The sequence below is a fragment of the Electrophorus electricus genome, chromosome 7 (genome assembly GCF_041902795.1).
Source record: "Electrophorus electricus isolate QZ-2024a chromosome 7, ASM4190279v1, whole genome shotgun sequence".
Classification (NCBI taxonomy): Eukaryota; Metazoa; Chordata; class Actinopteri; order Gymnotiformes; family Gymnotidae; genus Electrophorus; species Electrophorus electricus.
The window spans coordinates 2,677,984-2,698,626 of NC_137503.1; the positions used below are offsets into that span (position 1 = coordinate 2,677,984).

A 20,643-nucleotide genomic window follows, 5' to 3' on the forward strand; every position below is an offset into this window, starting at 1 on the left:
CCCTCACTGTGTGGCACTATCAACGCTTCTTGATCTTCGTGAGCCAAATTTTTAAAAAATTTCTATATATATTTTTAAAGCATGGAGTAGATATGAATGGAAAAAAAATAGTAGAAGTGAAATAACTCGTTTTCAACTGAATAACAAAAATGACAAAAAATGAAGCAGAGGATGTATAATAACAACAAGTTGATGATGAAGATAAAGAGGTCCACATCTTTCACTGTAATGGCAGCAGTGTGGTAAAATAAAACAACAATAAAGGGGGAAGATGAGAGAAACGACTCTCAGTAACCTCATATGCTTGCCAACCTAAACTAAGCACGTTTCACATAAGGTACACTTTAACCGCAGATGTGATCATTATAAAAAACAGGGTGTGTACAGGCATAAAACTACTAGAACAGAACACAGCAAGCTCTCTCAGATTGGAACTGCACACTAGTAAATGTTTGCACACTAGTAAACTGCTTGTTAATGCACTTCCTGAGTAGGAAGGACTGTTCAAGAAAAGGGAGAGCTCCGATTGGCTGTCCGTGTTCCTATTTCCTGTGTAAACAGAAACAGTAGACTACAGCTGCTAGAAATATTTGGGGCCTGTCTGTGCGTTGGCATGTGTGTGTGAGTCTGTTGCACGGTCGAGCTAAGGTGGAGAAACAGATGTTTAAGGGCACAGCGACGTCCTCGGGGGAGTGTGTGCTGACAGAAGGCTGCTGGGATATGTAACGGGAAGAAGGAAAGTGAAAGTGTTTGGGAAGCATTAAAACTGGGAGGTGTCACGCGTGCACAACAACAGCAGCTTCAGGCTGGGGAAGGATGGACACCAGGCATGAGGTTCCCTCCAGCAAGCGCTCTGAAGATGCTGGCAGCCTTACCACTGCAGGTAAGTTACACATGAGAACAGTAAGCACAGTTTTCTCTGTTATCATGCAATGTCAGAAGTTCAGGAAAGTCTCAGAGAAGTGTTTTATTTTTATTGACCAATTTATAGTCTCTGAAACAAACACACATGTTGCTATGGAGTTGCTAGACCCTGTCTTTGGATTCTATAATGCTGAAAGTGTTTAGGTGTATTATTAGGAGTGGCCTATTGACATATTTATTCAACCTGTTGCTTCTAAAACCTAAAATCCACTCTCTGACACACACACACACACACACACACACACAGAGGGAGAGAGAGAGAGATATGAATGAAGAGTCTAGTAACTAGGCTACTCTATGAATAAGATACTTTTCTGCAGTGGGCTTTCAGGGGGCAGATTATACTAGTCTGATGTAATACATTGATGTACATTTCATTAGAAGTATTAGAGTTTATCCAACGTTTGGACTACGTCTCCCCATCTGAATAAGTTCCTTCTCCCGTTATTCTGGTTATTCTTGCTTTTTCACTCTGTTAACTGCCAAAACTCTGTTCAGTTCACTGTTAGCTGATATAGAAGTGCTGGTAATAGCATACACAGCCAAAATAGTGGGTTTTTTAATCACATTTTTTAGTTCATTAACTACAAAAATGACTTTTTAGCTCTCAGCTACATCAGACACACACTGTATATTCAGATTGTTCTCACTAACAGAACCTCATATAAGTTGGAGCAACAGCCTTGAAAGTGAGAAACGCTGCAAAATGAATGTCAGTGTGAATATTCACTAATGAATATTCGTTGAAGGTATAGGCTTAGTGTAATTGAATTTGCCTGTCTGGGCCTTTTTTTAAACTTCGATGAAAACATATCAATTGCAAATCAAATGAGTCCTGTAATTATGATCATGGCTACTAAACATAATAAAAGTAATAATTAAGAGAAACATTCAAGGCAGGCTGAGCCTCTTGTAAGGAGAAAATAATTGCATTCATATGCATATTCATATGTATTCATTGCATATGCATTCAGAAGCTTTCATTTCACGTTCACTGCTATTCACAACGGCAGTCTCATGTTCTCATATTCATATTCAAGATTACTGCAAAAATGTTTCCTGTTTGTTAGGTAGACAAGATATTGCTAATCGTATCATATTACTGATCATATTACCATTCAAAGCCAACAGACAGATGGTTTAAGAGTCTGATGGTTAAGGAAAGAGGGGGGAAAAACAGGCCCAGCCAGAATCTGGTTTAATTGGAAAGGTTCCTTTAACCAAGAATACTGTCAAATCAAAGCTGCCAGACTCAGGCCCCATACAACAGTACGAAATCTTCTAAACGTGGATGCCTGTGTGTCTAATTGGACCTTTCAAGATATGGAGTGTGTTTACAGACGTGCATCATACTGTCTCCTGGGCTCGAGGCTTCCGGTTTTCACGTTGTCTTCTCACCTAATAAGGTTGCTGCTCATGTTCTGTTGGCGAGCACGTTTTATTCTATCCAATCAGATTGCTGCTTTCACCTCTTTACTGGATGCCAAATTCTGTAGGTCTAGGCCTTTTCTGACCAATATTACTGCAAGTTCATTTTCAGGTCAGGAGCTCAATCAGATTAATGCTACAGATAGTACGGTTCATTAAGAGAAAAATTCAGATATCTACCAAGTTTAAGAAGAGACAGACCTGTTCCTGTCTCCTGCTGCTCCCACGTCTGGTCCACGGCGTCTGGCCTGCCACTTATCCTCCGCACGCGTCTGATCCGTTGCACCATGTCTCCGAACACTGAAACAAGTGAACCGAATGGCCTCCTCAGCATAGCCGTGAGCCTTGCGCGGCTAAGGGGAACTTAGGCCTCCCTTGCAAATTGAAAGGGCATTAATGTTTGCTAATGGACTGACCCCTCGTGTCTTCTGCCACAGTGTGAACAAACTGACTCGAAGCCCCTTGCTCTACCACCACAGATGAGAGTGAGGATGGCTAACATACGCCCCTGCAGGAAAAGACAACTGGACACTTTAAAGGTGCAACAAGGACCTTTACCAGCTGTTTGCATCAAGGGAGATGTTGACAGAGACACCACATTCTAAGAGACATGATAGATGAAGCCATATGGCCGAGCCTCACACCCGTATTTGGATGCTTTAATTCCATAACACAGTCCTCTACAGTTTTTTTTTCCAACGGCTTTTTTTTTTTTTGCCTCCTGTTTAAGCCAGATGGCTGTCACATGGGCCATCCCTCACCCAGTCTGGCCTCATTCACCATTATTCTTTCTGTAATGGGGTCATTAACAACATCGCTGATAATTGAATTTAAAGTCCTCCTCCATCAGCCTGCCACGGAGCCTTTAGTGGGGAATCGGCTCCTTCTGCATTGATTCTCCAGCTCCGCTCAGATGTTTGGCCCACACGCTTCCTCCAGGTTTCTTGGTCAGCTGACTTTGTGGCCTCAATGGCTGCCTTGGGCTTTTATTCCAAAACAGAAGTCAAACATTAATCTGAGAAGGACTGTGTGATATGTTAATTTTTAAGAATACAAATGTTGGCATTTGAGACCTATTAAAATGATTTCCTACCATAAAAGGGAAAAAAGTTCCATGTTGTACGTGTGTAAAGAAGGGAGAGGAAAAAAATATTTTCCTGACAGGTTTCCTGTTGGGTGTTCTGATGATCTTTCCAAGAAGCATTTCGCTATTTCCCTCCTGAAAACATTCACTCCGGCTTTTCCCACACTCCTTCTAAGGCCGCATCTGTTTAATCAAAAGAAACAGTGATACTCTTAAAAGAAATGCTATTTTAAGTCACCGTACCGACATGAGAATCGTAATTCTGACAGGATGCATGTTGGCTGTTACAGTGGAGCTCGGCGTGTGACTGAGAGAACATCAGGATGGTGCGTCTGGAGGTGACAACCTCACATTTCTCCTTCAGGAACAGAGTAACGGGCGCTGACATCTGCAGGGAAGTTTTGTTAATCTGTCACAAGGCGTTTGGAGACTGACTCTATGCGGTTGGTTCATTGCTAACCTTGTATTAGGAAGCTACACACTCAGTGACGGAGGAAGTTGACAGTTAATTACAGGAGGCACGGATCCGCCAGAGACATGTCACAGCTCTTTTTTTTGCCGTGTTATTCCATTGTTGTTGTTACAAGCTGCTGAGATGAGTCTGTTTTGCTGTGTGATAGAAAGGCCCCGAGGGTTTGCCATAATGATAGCAATAAGCACACGCATCCTGAACTAGAGAGAGAGCGAGAGTGTGAGAGAGAGATAGAGAGAGAGAGAGAGAGAGAGAGAAGTCTTGTTTGGTAGAGAGGAAGGTGACCTTGCTGACATTTTTAAGAATGCACTTCAAGTAGTTATGCTCTTGTTTGGCCCCAGCTGTTTCAACACCCCTACGGGCTGGAATTAGCAGTGCGTTTGGCCTGGTGGTGTGGTTTAACGCGCAGCACGTGTCAACCTGTGGCCTCGCACGCGCGAGCGTGAGATAAAGGGGGGCATAGGAAGTGGGTGCTGGGGGTGCTCCAGCTAACAGGTACAGGTGGAGGTCTCGGAAACGTGGAGAGAGACGGCGCGAGCACGCCGCGAAAGCAGCCCGTGGAGGCGTTTTGGCCGCAGAGCCTCAGAGACAGGCGTTAACACACCACCCCGACACACACACACACACACACACACACACTGCCAAGGCAGCAGATATTGGGACAGTGTCTGTCCCGACTGCCTCACACACTCCTACACACTGACACCAGCCTCTTCACAGCCTCTAGTTAGTACACAGTAAACACTTTACGCGATCACTTGAAAATGTCATTGTCGTACACATTTTTTTCTCCGCCCAGAAAGCACCACAGTGCACTGGGAACAGTGGTACGAACCCACAGCGCTCCTGTGGAACGGCCTGCGCCATAAGAAGGTCAAAGGTTGCCAGCAGGGCCTTTCTCTTCCTCATCTTCATCTTCGTCTTCTTGCTTGGTGGGGGAAAAAAAGCCCCAGTCCTATTATCACACTGATTCAATTGCAGTTTGACAGCATTAGACTCAGAGGATGCATTGTGATCATTCCGGCTCATGTTTCAAGGCCACGCGGACGTCTAATGAGGCCTGGCTGGCCGTGTTTGCCTGGTCAGTAACAATAAGTGCTTACAAAGGCTGCGCTGGATTTCAATCACAGCTCGTACACCTAATTAAATTTCCTTTATGGCTTCTGAACGACTATCTGCAGTACCTGAGGACACAAAGCTCTTTGAGGAGAGAGCTAAAGGAGACAGCAAGCCCTGAAACCGCAGTTTATCTGCCTGTGAGACAAGAACGCTAATGACAGGTAACCTCAATGTCTTTCTAAAAATCTAGGGAAGCATCCCAGTGGTGCGCTGGGCCTCAGGAGGCTGGAATAACAGCCGGGCGAATCAAAGACTCGATCGGGCAGATTGAAACTCCGTGGGCAGGGATGGTGCTTCGGGCCACGCCAGTCAGGCCGTTCACGCTTGCGCGCACCTTTTATGTCCGCCGAATGTTAGACAAGTAGAGTAACAGCTAGAGCCCAGGGCGGTCGCGCAGCAGCGGCCTGTGAGGCGGTTGTTGGGCTTGGTGTGGGTACGGCCTTGCCACAGGTCTGCTGAGTGTTCTTATGCCACAGCCGTGAGTTATCTCTGGGTCTGTTAAATCCCATTTTTGATGTAACTTAAATGCTGACACCGTGGAACTGCCAAAACACACACATGCATGCGTGCGCGCACACACACACACACACACACACACACACACACACACAGATAGAGAGAAAGTGAGATAGAAAAAGTTAGAGCTAGAATACAGAGAGGGAGAGGGAGAGAGAGAGATCTGAAAGTTTAGAGTTTAACGATAGCATGAAATCCAACAATGCAACAAAAAATGAAGGTTTTTTTTTTAAACTTAAAATAAGATATAGCATTGCAGTATTCTGTTAAAATGAGTAAAAAGGGTACCTGCAACATTGGCCGTTACACCTCAAACTATATGCAGCTTTTTTGTCTAACCAACAGAATAATGTATGTATGTGTATACAGGCACTCAGTGTTAGTGAACTACTATAACAACCTGTACTTTCTCTGAGGTACTTAACGAAGAACCACAGCACAGCAGAGCTTCACCTCCCGAGCTACTTTATTACGACAAGCAGAATGACAATGTAATATGAGATTACACATCTGTTTTTCAACTCGCTGCTCACCAACAGTTAAAACGTTGCTGGCTTTCTACCTAATGGATTCAATGCACTGAGGAGTGTGTTACCCTGCAGTGTTATTCAGATTTGTAGCACTGCATTCACTTCGCCGTTCAGCTTCTGATTTCTCTCCAACTGAAACCGATTCTGTCACAAAAATGTGATTATATTTTTGATATCCAGAAAATCATTCTGTAGTACAGACTGTGTTTCCACAATTGGAAGGACCGGTTATGAAGAGGCACTGTCATGAATGAAAAGATCTATTGTGATCAACAGCAACAACACAGATTCATTAAGTCTCATTTAGGTGTTTCTGTCCAGAATTTTTTCCATAACGTTCCCCAAACGTGGACGTTATGTCAGATGGTCGTTGTGGCGTATGTGGCAACATAAATGGAAAACAGAAAGGCCAAAGGTCAACTGTGGACCAGTCTACAGTGCAGCCGATGAGGTCACAAGCTGGTCGGGTGAGCTTGTCAGCTCACAGCCGGAAAGGCCGCGTGTGCTTCCTGGGTTTGCTATGCCTCTGTCAGCTCTGCACTTTCAACACAAGGAAGCTGTTTTACGAGAAGCCTGCAAACGTTGTCTTCCCGGCGCCAAGTCCTGCCTGTTGGGAGGTTTGTTTGTTCTCAGGACACTCCACGCGACGCCACAGCCCAGAGCATGCCTGAGACAACTGCTCTGAGCTGAACCGCTGTCATTCGCGCATTCTCGCTCCCTGATGAGCGATCGTGAATTCCAGAACCGAGGCTTTGTTGGCGATGCAGGAAATTAGAGGCATGTTGGGAAGGAGTGAGAGAGAGAGAGAGAGAGAGAGAGAGTGTGAAAGGGGGAGATTATGAAAATCTCTGCAAAGTCAATGCTTTGTGCTCACCTACCCACTCCCTGTGAAGACTGACTTTTCTGAAGTTAGTTGTAGTGGCCCAATAAGAAAAACTTTTTCTCCACGTGCTCTTCTCTAGACAGGAAATGAGGTGGACGACTGTGGAAAATGTGAAGAGAACAGGCAGGAGCGGTCCATGCCAATGCAACGGCAAAGGGTTTAAACCAGGAGACGACGGCACTTCTTAAACGGGCTGTTTCCCAGCGCACAGGCGTAGGCCAGATTCACTCAACACGTTTACAAAGGCTGAACTCTTCAGTACCTCCAAAAATGATGCAAACTTACTGGCCAGAGTTCATGTCACGAAATTGGTTTAAAAATTGAACCGATCAAGGAAAAGTCGGTGGGCAGAACTCGTCTGACTCGATGGCTGGCGTTTGATAGATGACCAAGGAGGAGGAGCTTGGGGTTTTCAGGGATGAAGTCTGACGATTTGCCGCTCTACAGCAAAGAACAGGCAGGGCCAGCAGAGAGAGAGAGAGAGAGAGAGAGAGAGAGAGAGAGAGAGAGAGATACAGAGAAAGCGAGGAGAGAGAGGGAGAGCCCATTTTGGAGTTGGGAAGAGGAAACTCAGCACACTGTGCTGTATTTATACATGCAGCTAAAATCTCACTTAATGGGATGCACATAGCTGAGGAATGTTGCTCTAAATGCCATTCGTCAGATGGCTGGATACGTGCATACTTGTGTGTATGCACAGTTAATGTGTTATTCGAGTGCCTTCATTAGCACTTCTGAGTCTGTGCTCATTAGTGTGCGTGCGTGCGTGTGCGTGCGTGTGTGTGTGCATGCGTGTGTGTGTGGGCAGCCTCACTTATGGGGGTTAGGAAAGGACCTATGATTGGTGGGAGTAGAGTCTTATCAAGGCTGACAGTATTTAATAAAATTATGAAAAGCTTCAGTCATGGTAGCACTAAATAAGCACCTCACCAAGAGAGGGAGGCTCCATTGAGAACAATGAAAAAGAGGGATGGAGAGTAAGAGAAAAGGGGTCACTTCTCTCTCAGGAGATGAGATGTATATGTATTCTCATTACTGCACAGCTTGAATCACACGCACTTCCTGTCTCACAGTGGTACACACAGACAGACACACTCAACATACACTAAGCTATGTGGTTTAACAGCATGCCTACACCATTCCTTTTGGCAAACAGCTGTCAACATCGTCAAAACCTTCGGCAAGTCTAACACTGACCCCAACACGTCACATAATAATAATCCTTATGCTACTATAGTGGACTTGTATTGTTGCAGTGACCTTTTCAGAATTTGACACAGCCTGTCCCAGTAACACTAACAGAGCATTCTGTTTATGCAGTGGAGCTGAGCACCTTCTGAAGAGACACAGGTCCTGAATCGCAGGGGCTCTCAGACTACACACACGCAGCCCTTCGCTTTTAAGTGCCAAGTGTCATTCCTGGGGTCCAAAGCTAAAGCAGACAGCCACGTCTTTACACGTCTCTCACAAGATTTGCCTTCTCGGGGCTCAGGATTAAAACCATATGCTTTCCTTTAACATCCTTAACGTTCTGCTTTATCAGAAGCAAACACAGCGGCTCTTAGCGTTTCGGGTCAGACAGAGAAAGAAAACGCTTCCGTGTGCACGACCTTAATCTTTCAACAGTCCCCTCAGATCACCGAATTCAGGCCAAAAGTTAGTGACGAAAACTTTTCAGCAAGAAGGACTGGCGGATGGAAAGTGTGGGGTCTACGCGTGCGCTGTCTGAGCCGTGATCTGGATGCGTGACAGTCCGCCGGGCCGGGCCAGACCGGGGGGTGGGGGTGGGGGGACCTTTGAAGCACATAGCGGCGAGGTCTGGAGACGGCCTGCCCGGCCTGACGGAAACCAGACACGCCGAGACGCATCCCTCCTCCGCTCCTGCAAGAGAAAAGGCTCAAGGAATTAATAACAGCTCCCATTTCTTCCTCAGAATAGGCCCGGAAACCTCGCCTCGTCTCGTAATTTTGTGTAAACAGGGAAAAGTAAGTAAGGTGAATTCATGCACACTAGTGACATGATAAGAATGAAATGTGATGAATTTGAAACAGATCTGTATTTGACATTTCGGCTCGCTCTCAGATACAGGGCAGCCATGTGAACGTGTGCTGTGTTTATTTCAGGGGACGGTTTTTGAGTTATTATCCCTATGCTCACTCAGACGTACTAATTGAAGTCTCTTCTTCTGAAATCTAAAATGGATGACTTATTTCAGAGCTCCAATACGAATTCTCCTTATAGTCCATAATATTTGCACAGCAAATTAAACTGAGATAATGATTTTTTTTTTTCCCCCTGAAAGCACTTAGGTGTTAATGGTTGATTAAGTGTTCATTAAGGAACAGTCATTGCCTGATGTGATTGCTTATTTTTGCCGCAGATTGTTAATTTGTCCTATGTTTACGGCTGTCCCGTATAATTTTCCGTTTAGATTCTATCTGAGGCGGCACCTCAAGTAAACGTGCCTATTAATGACGACAAAAACAGATTCAAGTGAATCGCTGTTAGGTGTGACAAAATGACAAATTGACAAGGTAATAAGCAGCTTGAGTGAGCCAAGGCATACAAGATTTGCTCTCTCATCTGCCTCTGCATGCCCTAATCAAATAATTGCACAGCGTATGGTTAATGTTGTGCAAATGATTTCTGTATTAACCCAGTAATGGACGGACACTAGAGAGTGCCACTGTACTGTGTTCAGCACTAAATAATGAGAATGGCTTCATCGTTATTTATCAGTGCTATCTATTACCATGTCTTGGCTTCTGCACTCTCCCACCAGTATTAAATGTGGTTAAAAGTGAACCGATCTTGTATTTGCGTAGCGTACAGTCCTGCGTCTTCCTCTTTTTCAAAGGACCTCTTGCTCAGATACGATGCTCATAGGTGGTAATACTCTAACTGACCTTGTGAGGGCACACGTGTGGGTGTTGGCATTTATTCTTTTATTTATTTCTTGACAGAAATGGCAGAGTGTTTCATCTGCAGAGATGTGCGGCTAGCGGAGGGGCTGAGGAGATTCTGTGACTGCAAGAACCTGCTGGCCCATCACAGCTGCCTGCTCACCTGGGTCACAAAGGTAAAGTATACACACACACACACACACACACACACACACATGCGCACACACACACACGTGGACACACGCACACACGCACATGCACACGCACACACGCACACACACACACACACACACGCGCACACACACACACACACACACACACGCACTCACACGCACGTGCGCACACACACACACACACACATGCGCACACACACACACGTGGACACACACACACACGCACACACACACACACACACACATGCGCGCACACACACACACACACACACACACACATGTGCACACACACACACGTGGACACACACACACACGCACACACACACACACACATGCGCACACACACACACGTGGACACACACACACACGCACACACACACACACACACATGCGCACACACACACACACACACACACATGCCAGTGTTGACCAAACACTACATCCTTCTGCGTGTATTTGAATGTTATCCTATACATGTCCAAAGTGCACTTCTGTGCACACAGTTACATTAGCATGTGCATGCGAACACCCTCCACACACTCGCCACCATCCCTCCCAGGGCAAGCAGGAAGGCAGCTTACATGGTGTTTTTCTTTCCCTTGGCACTCTCTCGATTTGTCTTTTTTAATTGAGGTAGCTCTCAGAGCGGCTGGCTGGGCATGGGCTCTCCGAGTGGTCGCAGGTGTGAGGGGTCATCTTTTATCTTGCAGTCAGGGTGGTGCGCACGCCCCTGCCACCACAGGTCCTGCAGCTGGAGCCAGCGTGGGTGGAGGTGGTGGAGGGCTGCTGTCCTCACCCTAGGATGCGTAGGGCAGGCTCAGTGTGAGCGGGCTCGCTAATGAACGAGCACGCACTGTCGTCCATCATCTGCGTCTCGCCCCGCTCATCAATAGCCCCGCGCGGTGATTAACTGCAGCCGATAGGTGCTGTGGTTAGTTCTGTTTAATTAAACCCCGGCACGCTTGGCGCAAACACAAATGGATTCCAACTGCGGTGAGAGACGAGACTCGTCCTTAATGGGGCCAGGAGACCGAGCACTAAAACTTTCTCAACTTGCGAACTCTAAAGCATTATGGGAAATTGATGCAGAGGGGAGCATCTTACCTTGCGGCGCAGTTTTTATTGCTAAAATAGAAAAGTGTCTCTGGCACATAATGCATCTCCATCAGGCAGGGATAGCCCAGGCAGGAGATTAAAAAAGGGAAGTCTCCTGGTATGTTTAAGTAATGGCGGTAATTATCAGGACCTCCCAGTATGGAAGCGTGGAAGGAGAATAACACGGGAGCCAAACGCCTTTTGTTTGTGCCTGGTTCTGTTTAGACTGTGACTAGAATCTGCCAGCACACTGATCAGTTGTCCCAGCAGTTAATACTGCTTTAAGGGCTTTGGGTCTTTTGATGGCGGATGGGCTGAAAGTCTCACTAAAGCCTGTTTATACAGTGGCCTCCCCTTAAACACTGGCTCTCTGATTCTGAGACCACCACAAATCCTACCGTGCTTTTCCAAAATTGTTGCACATATTGTCAGATCTCTCTCTCGCTCTCTCTTTCTCTCTCACACACACACACAAACACACACAAACACACACACACACACACACACACACACACACACACACACACATTGGTCTGTTGTTTTCCACATAAAATTAAAACCAGCAGATCTCCGTTACCATCATACCTAAACTATTCCAAAACAGAGACTCAAATCCACAGCAAGATTATGGTGATCAAAGGAAGCATTTTTCCAAAGTGACAAAGAGTGTCAAAGGATTTGTCTTCATTTTATACACTACTTAGGCCATGCAGGGAGAACCATTTTTCTTCTTAAAAATAAATGGATTTTCTTATTGTACATGCAGGAATAATGTATATAACATACACAATGCACAATAATTTCTACCCCGTTTCGGTATATCCACTGCACATATAGCTGATCAGCACACATGAAACACTTTCTTTATTAGTGACATGTGCTACTGTATTGTGCTTATGGAGCTCTGAATTCACCTTATGTGCGTCTGTGTGTGTGTGTGTGTGTGTGTGTGTGTGAGAGAGAGAGAGAGAGAGAATACACCTCATGTGTCTCACACAAACAGTGTGTGTTTGTATACCTCATGTGTGTCTTTGTGTGACTATACCTCATGTGTGTCTATATGTGTGTAAATATCACTTGTGTGTGTGTGTGTGTGTGTGTGTGTGTGTGCATATAACTCGTGTGTGTACATGTATGTGAATATACCTCACGTGTGTTTATTTTGTGTAAATATACCTGGTGTGTGTAAATGTGAGTGAGTATACCTTCTGTGTGTATGTGTGTGAATATAGCTGGTGTGACTCCATTCCTCCAGATGTGTATAGGAGAAGAGAAGAAAGGGAGAGGAGAGAAAAGGAGGAGAAGAGAGCAGAGGAGATGAGGGAGTGTCTCAGACAGTAGAGCAGAAATCAGTGATTGATTGACCTCTCACTTTTGGTCTGATGTCCGAAAGCAGGTCAGGCATATATGCATAAAGTACCTCTCAACTGCATTTGATACAGCTAGAACATGTGATCCAGTGATGGTTTGGTACAGCTAGAACATGTGATCCAGTGATGGTTTGGTACAGCTAGAACATGTGATCCAGGAATGGTTTGACTAGTGAGTGCTTTGTGCTATGGGACTATTGGTGAGCTCATGGACTGTTACTACTCTTAAAAGCTGCTTTTGTGAGGTAAGGGTTAAGAACAAGGCAAATTGCATGTGCTCCTCTAATTTCACTAAGAACATTTGCTGACTAGTTGTTATGGCAAAGCACTAATCTTGATCCAAACAGAGAAGGGCAAAAAAGGAGAAAATGCTTAAAATGCTTTCTCTTTTGTAAACATGCTCTTCAGACGCACGATCTGGATCTTACTAGCTTTGGCATGTGCATTGTGTGTGACATAGCAGAGAATAAGTTGCATATACATGTCATTTTTTTTTTTTAGGCCAGTTCTATTTGGTCAACCCCTCCCCATCCTGGCCACGCTTGGAGAGACAAATAGCATGGTGAAAAACTAATTAGCAACCAGGAACTAGTTAAGAGATGGCCTCGGAGTGCCAGCCGAATGCCAGAGGCCTGATTTAAATATAGGGCCGGAGTCAGTGACTGAGTGGGCCTGGGAGACCCTGCCTCCTCTAGGCACACCACACAGTGACCTTTGACCCTCATTAGAAGGAGGGTTGCCCCTGGTGGAGTGAGACCCTCTGTAGTGTACAAGGGCGTAGGAGACATTAGTGCAACCGCAATCAGGTATGTGGGGTGTAATATCAGGGCCTACCAATTCTGCAGAGAATAGAGAGAGACAGAGAGCAGTGTTTTGGAGGGTGCGGAGGGGTGTGTGGGGAGGGGTAGGTGTGGGGGGGTGGGGGATTGAGATACCACAGAACAAGGACTACACCGTCTATTACTGCTCCAAATAAAGCTCATGTCAAAACCGCCGCAATCACTCGCCCCATATAGCCACGTATAAATATGTTTTCCATTCCTTATGAATAGGTTGCCATCTGTTTTCAGTCCCCTGCAGTTAATGGAAGTGGTCTTATGTGAAAAATAATACTCTTTCCCAAATATGTAATTCAAGCCATATGAAATAGACCTCAAAGTTGTGGAGCAAATGAGAAGAGGAACAAAGTCCATATGATTATAGTTGGCCAAATGCAGAACAGTCTGTAAAACGCTAACAACTACATTTAGGCTGCGTTTTATGCAGGCCTCCCAGATGTGGACTTGGCTAAATAACGTTTAAGAATTTTCAAAGACCCGCTTGTTAAGATAAAATAGTTTTATATGTTGGATTCAATAAAGTTACCATTACTATTCTTTTCTTTAATCAAAATGCCTTTTGCGTTGAATATCTTCTATTTAGAATAACTGGGTTAGCTAAAATAGAACATAATCCATTAAATACTGTGTTGTTTATGGTCACTGAGAGCAATGCAAACCAACAAAGGAAACTTTTGGAGAGGGACTGGTCCGTTTTAGATGCTCTTTATGTGTTTATTTATTTTAATTATGTTTTTAAATTGTCCCCTTGTCAAAAACAATTATAATCCAAAAGCAAAACTTTGACTTTCTTCCTTAAAATGTGTCGTGCTTGCGGGGTTACCTTGGTATGCCTGTGAAGAATGCGCGCGGTTGAGCGGGTCCTGCGCGTGCGAGCGCAAGCAGTGAGAGTAATCCTAAGTGGTTGGGTTTAGATGTCATATTTCTCTCTCTCTCTCTCTCTCTCTCTCTCTCGGTTTGATAATTCCCATCATTGCAAACATACATGCATTTCCATTCATTAGCCAAACACTCTCAGCAATCAGGCCACTGTGCCGGGGGCAACAGTCCTCTTGTAAAATCACATCGCTTAATAGCACTGTTCTATAATTATATGCCATTAACATCTATCAAAATGAGCTCCCACATGTCATGCATATAAGCTCTGGGTTTAGCAATTGTTTCTCTCTCTCTCTCTCTCTCTGCATGTCTTTCCATTACTGCGTCCAGCATTAACAGGGATAAATCCTAATTGCTAATCCATAACATTTATACTGCAAGGCCTTTAATTATTTAGGTAATTAATTTTAGTTATATCTTGTTTTATGGACCACACACGCTCTTTTGGTTATTGCCAAATTACATGTAGCATCTAAAGTACTGAAAAGTAAATGATGTGTATGTCTTCCGTTGCCTGACGTGAAGGTGAATTCTGGACACAATGGTGCTTAAATGCTAATAACTCACTGTGTGCAACGGTTGAAGCATTTGTAACCCATTCTGTGTTTACTTAGGGGTTGAGTCGCGAGGATCGACTGAGGTGCAGAGCTTGCAACAGTGAGGTAAGTTTCTTATGTGCATTTATGCATCAGTAAGGCAGGTGTTCCACACTTTAAAAAAATTGTTATCATGTTGGTACTTAATATGCTGGTTCTCTGACAACGGAACTCGTATTGACTCATCTCACTCCGTCTCTCTAGTGCTTAGGGTGAAATATTTTTGCTTTGTCGGCGTGCGTGCACTCTTATGGCCGAGCTTGCTCAAATGCATCTCCATGACGACTTTAGTCAGTAGAATAGTTTTAGTTTTTCTGCGCAGTTAAATACAGAAACAGATAGTCTCTCCTTCTTTTAGTGCCCTGCCGCCAAGATATTGTGAACTGTAGATATTGTATACTGAAGATGTGAACCCTAGTTACAATACGGCACCGGGCCTGCAGCACAGAAGTGCGTGAGCATACATGTGATTACGGATTCAGCAGTTGGCGTGTGTTAGTTCTGTTCGGTTCTCCCCCCAGCAGAAAGTATTTAAGTCTTTAATGGGACATTCCCTCTTGGAAACAGACTGAAACATGAGGATCCAGTCCACTAATTGCACTAATAAGCAATCAGCTTTCTATGTCTCTCTGACTGGGCCAGGTCTGTGAGCGGCCATATTGGTTATGCCTTCCACACACCTTATGATTATCCACTGATAATGGGCCAGGGCACCCGTGGTGGAGGGTGGGAAAAATGATCATAATATTTGGCATGGGAGGTGAGCAGCGTAATTTCCCAATGCATATTCAATCCATGAACTCAGATATATCTGCCCCCCCCCCCAATACGTTGCTGATGCTAATGCATGGCTGTCTCAGACAACCCTCCTGGAGCTCATTTGAGAAATGACAGCTGCTGATGTGGTGACACATGGGAGGTCAGCGGTTCGGTATGGAGTGCGTGCTTGTGTGTGTGTGTGTGTGTGTGTGTGTGTGTGTATTGTTGGTGGCCCATGTGATCATTCCAGGTGTGTATTCATTCTAACGCACTGACTGAACTCTGGTTAAGTCTCTGGACTGATATTTCACAGGGAGTAGAGATCTCCCTTTATGCTCACATCGAGCAAACACACCAGCAGGCAGCTTGTTTAGGTTCTGTCTCACTGAGGTTTAAAAAATCTCCCTTTCTGTCCTAAAATCCTTCGATTTTACACTTATGAAAGCTTTCCATTTGAAACTGGCCTTGGTATCCAACCGTCTAACCAAATCTTTTAAGAAGCGTTTGAATGACAAAATTGACTTAACTCATGTCTTGTCTTTTCTGTTTTTACGAGCCGTCCCCAAGTGTAAAGGCCCCTGAGTGAAAGCAAGCACATTCTTCTTCTGCTTCCTGTGAGCGAGTGTGGTCCAGTCGTCTCTGTGTGGGTGGTTGTGGAGACTCTGGTTCACTGGCAGGGATTTGCAGTGGTGGGCTGTGTGTATATATGTGTATATATGTGTGTATGTGTGTGTGTGTGTGTGTGTGTGTGTGTGTGTGTGTGTGTGTGTGTTGGGGGGGGGGGGGAGAATAGGTGCATTTTATTCTTTGAGAGAAGACACGATAGTTATGATACCATACTTTCTTAAGTCAATATTATTTAAAAAGCCATGTCTCTCTCATGTCTGGCCCGACTAGACATCATTTATTACAAAATCTATACTGATCTCCCAATATAAAGTTTCAGGGCATTAGCTGCCAGGTTAAGTGCATTTTATATGTAAGTATATGTAAGTATGTTAAGTATTAAGTGCATTATCTGATTATTTTTATGCAAATACTAAATTGGTGACCATGGGCCATATAGCTTTAAAGATTCTGTTTTTGGTTGTTTTGTGTTGAATGCGGTTCAACTAAACAATCCATCTAATTACTGAGATATATTTACTTTTATTTTAAGGTCATGTCTGATCTCAGAATTCTCTCTCTCTCTCTGTTTGCCATGCTCTATGCCTTTGTTTTGTCTTTTTCATTTTTTTTTGTCTTATTTTGCGCCTTGCAGCACCTAGTGGCCTCCAAGAGGCTCCATAATGGCTCACAGACGCTCCCACCTGACCAGGGTAATGCGGCCCAATACCCTTTAAATGGGAGTCATTTTCAGCTATTGTTGGCTTCATGAGCCTCGGGGCAGCTGGAGGAAGCCGGGGACACTGAGCGAGCAAAATATTTTGAGAGAAGCGCAGTGACGCTCATCTGTCCAGCATGCTGCGCGCACAGCCCCTCGCTACAGCCCGCCTGGGTTCGGTCATTCCGCACACGTTTAAAATCCTGTTAAACTCACAAACGCAAATACGAGCGCTCTGTCACCCTCTGCTACACACACACACACACGTGTGCGCATACACCCAAACACACATGCACAAACTGCTTTCTGAAATTAAGTTGGCCCTCCGGTCACACATGGTTACAGCCAGACATATCTCAGTCTGTCAAAAGCAGACTTATTATCTGCTTTTAAGTTGTGATGAGTACGGATACATGAAGCCTATATATATTCAGGTAAACATTCCAACAGCAGTCTTATTACAGCTGTGCTTCACGTTAACATAGTTCAACATCTCGAAGCAGACCACTGAAGGCAACCCCTGAGCGCCAAACCAGTGGACCTGCAGGGATGTGTTCCAGGTCTGGAGTTTAGTCCCGGCTCTGTCATGCGCCTTTGTTGAACATTTTGTCCCCTGAATTTGTGTTTCTAGACCCACAAAAATAGCAAGCCAAGGTAAATGTTAGTCTTTCTGTCTAAGGGTGAAACAGCACTTCCTGCTTAACCTCATGTCACTGAGACATGCTGCCTAAACAGAACTGGCACAGGGTCAGCGGGTCAAGTTATGGATTAGAAATTGGTTTTGGGAGGTCTATAGAAAAGTCTATAAATGCAAACTTCCCCTCATGGACACGCGTGTTCTGCTTGTGTCCAGTTGGGGGGGTGAAGATATCAAATATTAACAAGAGCAGCGTATGTGTGAAAGGCAGCTTATTGAGTCCTGGTGTGCTGTCCCAGACCTGTGGGACAGGCCGTTATGCCCGATCCCACTGATGAGGTTTCGGCAGCCTCTGCGCTCAGATCAGCTAATGCATCAGCGTAATAACCATTTAATGTCTGCATTATGGCACCCATTTAATATTTGCTCTCAGAGCGATGCGCGTCCGGATCAGCGATGGCTGCTGTGATGATAATGATAATCACACTGTCCCAGGCTGTGAAGCAGTACATCACCCTACTCACCGGTGGTTAACAGTAAGAGCCTTTAGCCATTATAGCCACAGGGAAAAAAACCTCCCTGTAATTCAGTTAATGCAATTTCTCCCTTTAAAGCCGTTGCCATTTAAATTCACTGCTTTCTGTTAATACTGCTTTTCCTTGTTTTTTCTTACCCCCCCCCCCCCCCCCCCCCCCGGTCTTAGAAAGTACATTTAAAATGTTGTCCATTTGCATGTTTTATGCTAATTTGTTAGGGCAACGAATGCATTAATTTCATTAGCAAATGGCCTCAAAGCAATAATTACCAGAGTAGGTGTGTCACAAGCAATCATGTTAAAATTTGCCAGTTAATTATTAAGAATTTGTTCAGCGGGACCCAGATTTGACATGAGTAGCCAAGGTTGGGGGGCGTTGGATGGTGGGAAGTAAGTGAATGCTTTTCAGTGGCCAGATTAAGGAGCTTGTTGTTGTGTTATGGGTTGGAGGAGTGGAGGGGATTTTCTCTTTGCATGTTGACAGTGCACTCTGTGGACTAATTACCACAAATAGCACCGGCCCTGGTGCTGCTCCTCGCCGAATCCAGCAGGGTGTAATTAGAGGAGAAAGGGGGACGGGCTGGTGGAACGACCTCCTCTCCCGCCGCTACGAGTCTGGAAAGCCAGAGAATGAGAGGCCTCCTCTCCTCCTCCTCTCCACGCCTGTCAGTGCTAGCCAGCAGACGGCTTGAGGACAGACTGGAGCGTTTGTGATAGGTGGTGCCGTTGCAGCTCTCTCAGGCTGGTGACCTAGGAATGCTGGGTAACATATGCTGTGGAGAGCAAACGTCTGATTTGTGCTAGCCAAACCTGCTCTGGGCTGTAGTCACCTTGTTTTAGGCTAATTACACTTCAGTGCCTTGTTTTTGTGTGTGTGTGTGTGTGTGTGTGTGTGTGTGGCAGGGGGGACAGATTAAGCATTTCAGCCACAGTTGATGCATGTTTTCCTTTGGAAGTTTCATCAAAAGCAAATCTAGGCTAATAGGACACCAGGGACACAATGCACGGGAGTGATTATTTGAGTTGCGTTTTTTTGCGCTGTTTTCTAAGTGACTCGGAGAGTTAACATCAGCTGGTGGACTCCTGCTCCACCCCCGGAATGTCGCGCCGGTCCCAACTGCTTCCTCTTTGAAGAGGACGTGGGCACCGGGGCACATCTCTCTCCACTCTGACCATAAATCTCCAGATCTTCCTCTTTAAGGTTGTCTCCCTCTGGTTTAATCCGCCGACGCCCTGCGCAGCCCCTTCCTGACCCTCTGTCTCTCAAGTGCCGCCTTAAAGGTGAAGGCACCCCTATCTCCCCTCTCCTCACACTTTTGGAAATAAAATACCACGGCTCGATCCCAAACGGAAGTCGGCTTATTCGCCGACGTGGTTCAGACCTATGGCTGCCAGTTAAAGCGGGTCCCTGCCGCCTGTCTGCCGTTCGGTCAGCCAGTCCGGTCCGTCTTCCCGGCGTGTATCTTAAATGTGCTACAGCCGACATCACTGACGATGACATGTGAATGAGTATGTGACATATACTGCCTGCCACGGGCTTGACCTTGAGGCACCATGCCGCCATGCTGATTCTCCTCTGCGCTCTCTCTCTTCGCCTCTGGTTTTCACTCTCCATTACTCCTATTGCGCGTGTCAGTTTTATAGCCGTGCGCATGGCGGCCAGCGCAGTCTGCGGACCCCGTCTTCATAACTGACACAAAAGTAACTCGGAGGACTTTTATTTGCTGTTTACAAGAGTCCCCTTGTCCTTGCCGAAGTAGGTGCGGGCTTAGTTGGCGCACGTAGGGGGCGGCATGTGTTTCTGGGTCCGTGGTCCTGCATTGGTATGGACTGAGTCCAGCTCAGCAAAGTCACAAGGTCACTAGTGGAATAACAACTCAGTGAGGCAGCTGGCCTGAATGAATAAGTCCAGATAGTAGCTTTAATTTACATCAGTAGTGCAGCCCGTCTGTTGCCACGGTACCATTCCAGCAGTTGGGTAAAGCTAATTTACCTTTGGTTCTTTAACCCCTCTGCCCCTCCCCCACCCCTTCATCCTGTCGAGTTGCCCCTCCCCTCGCTCCGCTCATTTGAGTTCAGGAATGGGAATGTCCTGGGGCTGTCTCAATCAGACGCACCTTTAATTGGCTCCGGGGCGTTCAAATTGAAACCGATGGCGGATTAATAAAGCAACAACTGGTTTGCTTTGCTGGCTTGTAGCCGTGGAAACTAAGGGGGAAAAAAAACGCTGGTAGTTTCCAGACTAGGACACATTTTAATTGCAGACTGGAGGATGCTGTAGTTAGTAGATAGGGCTGTCTCCCTTTTTCGCTCTATCTCTCGCGCACACAGAGAGCGAGACAGAGAGAGACACAGCGACAATGTTACAGTTGCTCCTAATTTCTCAAGTGGTCCAGAAGTGTGTGTGTGTGTGTGTGTGTGTGTGCACTTTCACTGTGCACATGGGTGATGGGTGGAGGGTGATGACAGGGGAAATGGACCTCAGGGCAGCACACACACACACACACACACACACACACACACACACACACACAAAAGGCCAGGTGTTCAGCAGTGGAAGCCTCTCCCCAGCCCACA

At 45.6% G+C, this 20,643-nt stretch overlaps 1 protein-coding gene across 3 annotated transcripts in view; it reads left to right on the plus strand.

Moving 5' to 3' along the window:
* The first annotated feature begins 564 nt into the window (after positions 1-564).
* LOC113584538 (uncharacterized) overlaps positions 565-20,643 on the plus strand; it is a 105,738-nt gene continuing 85,659 nt past the window's right edge. For 2 of the 3 annotated variants that reach the window (XM_081717379.1, XM_027021514.3), the window contains exons 1-3: positions 565-883; positions 9,920-10,035; positions 14,830-14,877. In XM_081717379.1, the coding sequence (XP_081573505.1) occupies positions 817-883; positions 9,920-10,035; positions 14,830-14,877 (231 nt within the window). In that variant the 5' untranslated portion in view covers positions 565-816. Of the gene's footprint in view, positions 884-8,836; positions 8,942-9,919; positions 10,036-14,829; positions 14,878-20,643 lie in introns of those variants that run through there. The other variant, XM_081717380.1, reaches the window with a different exon arrangement.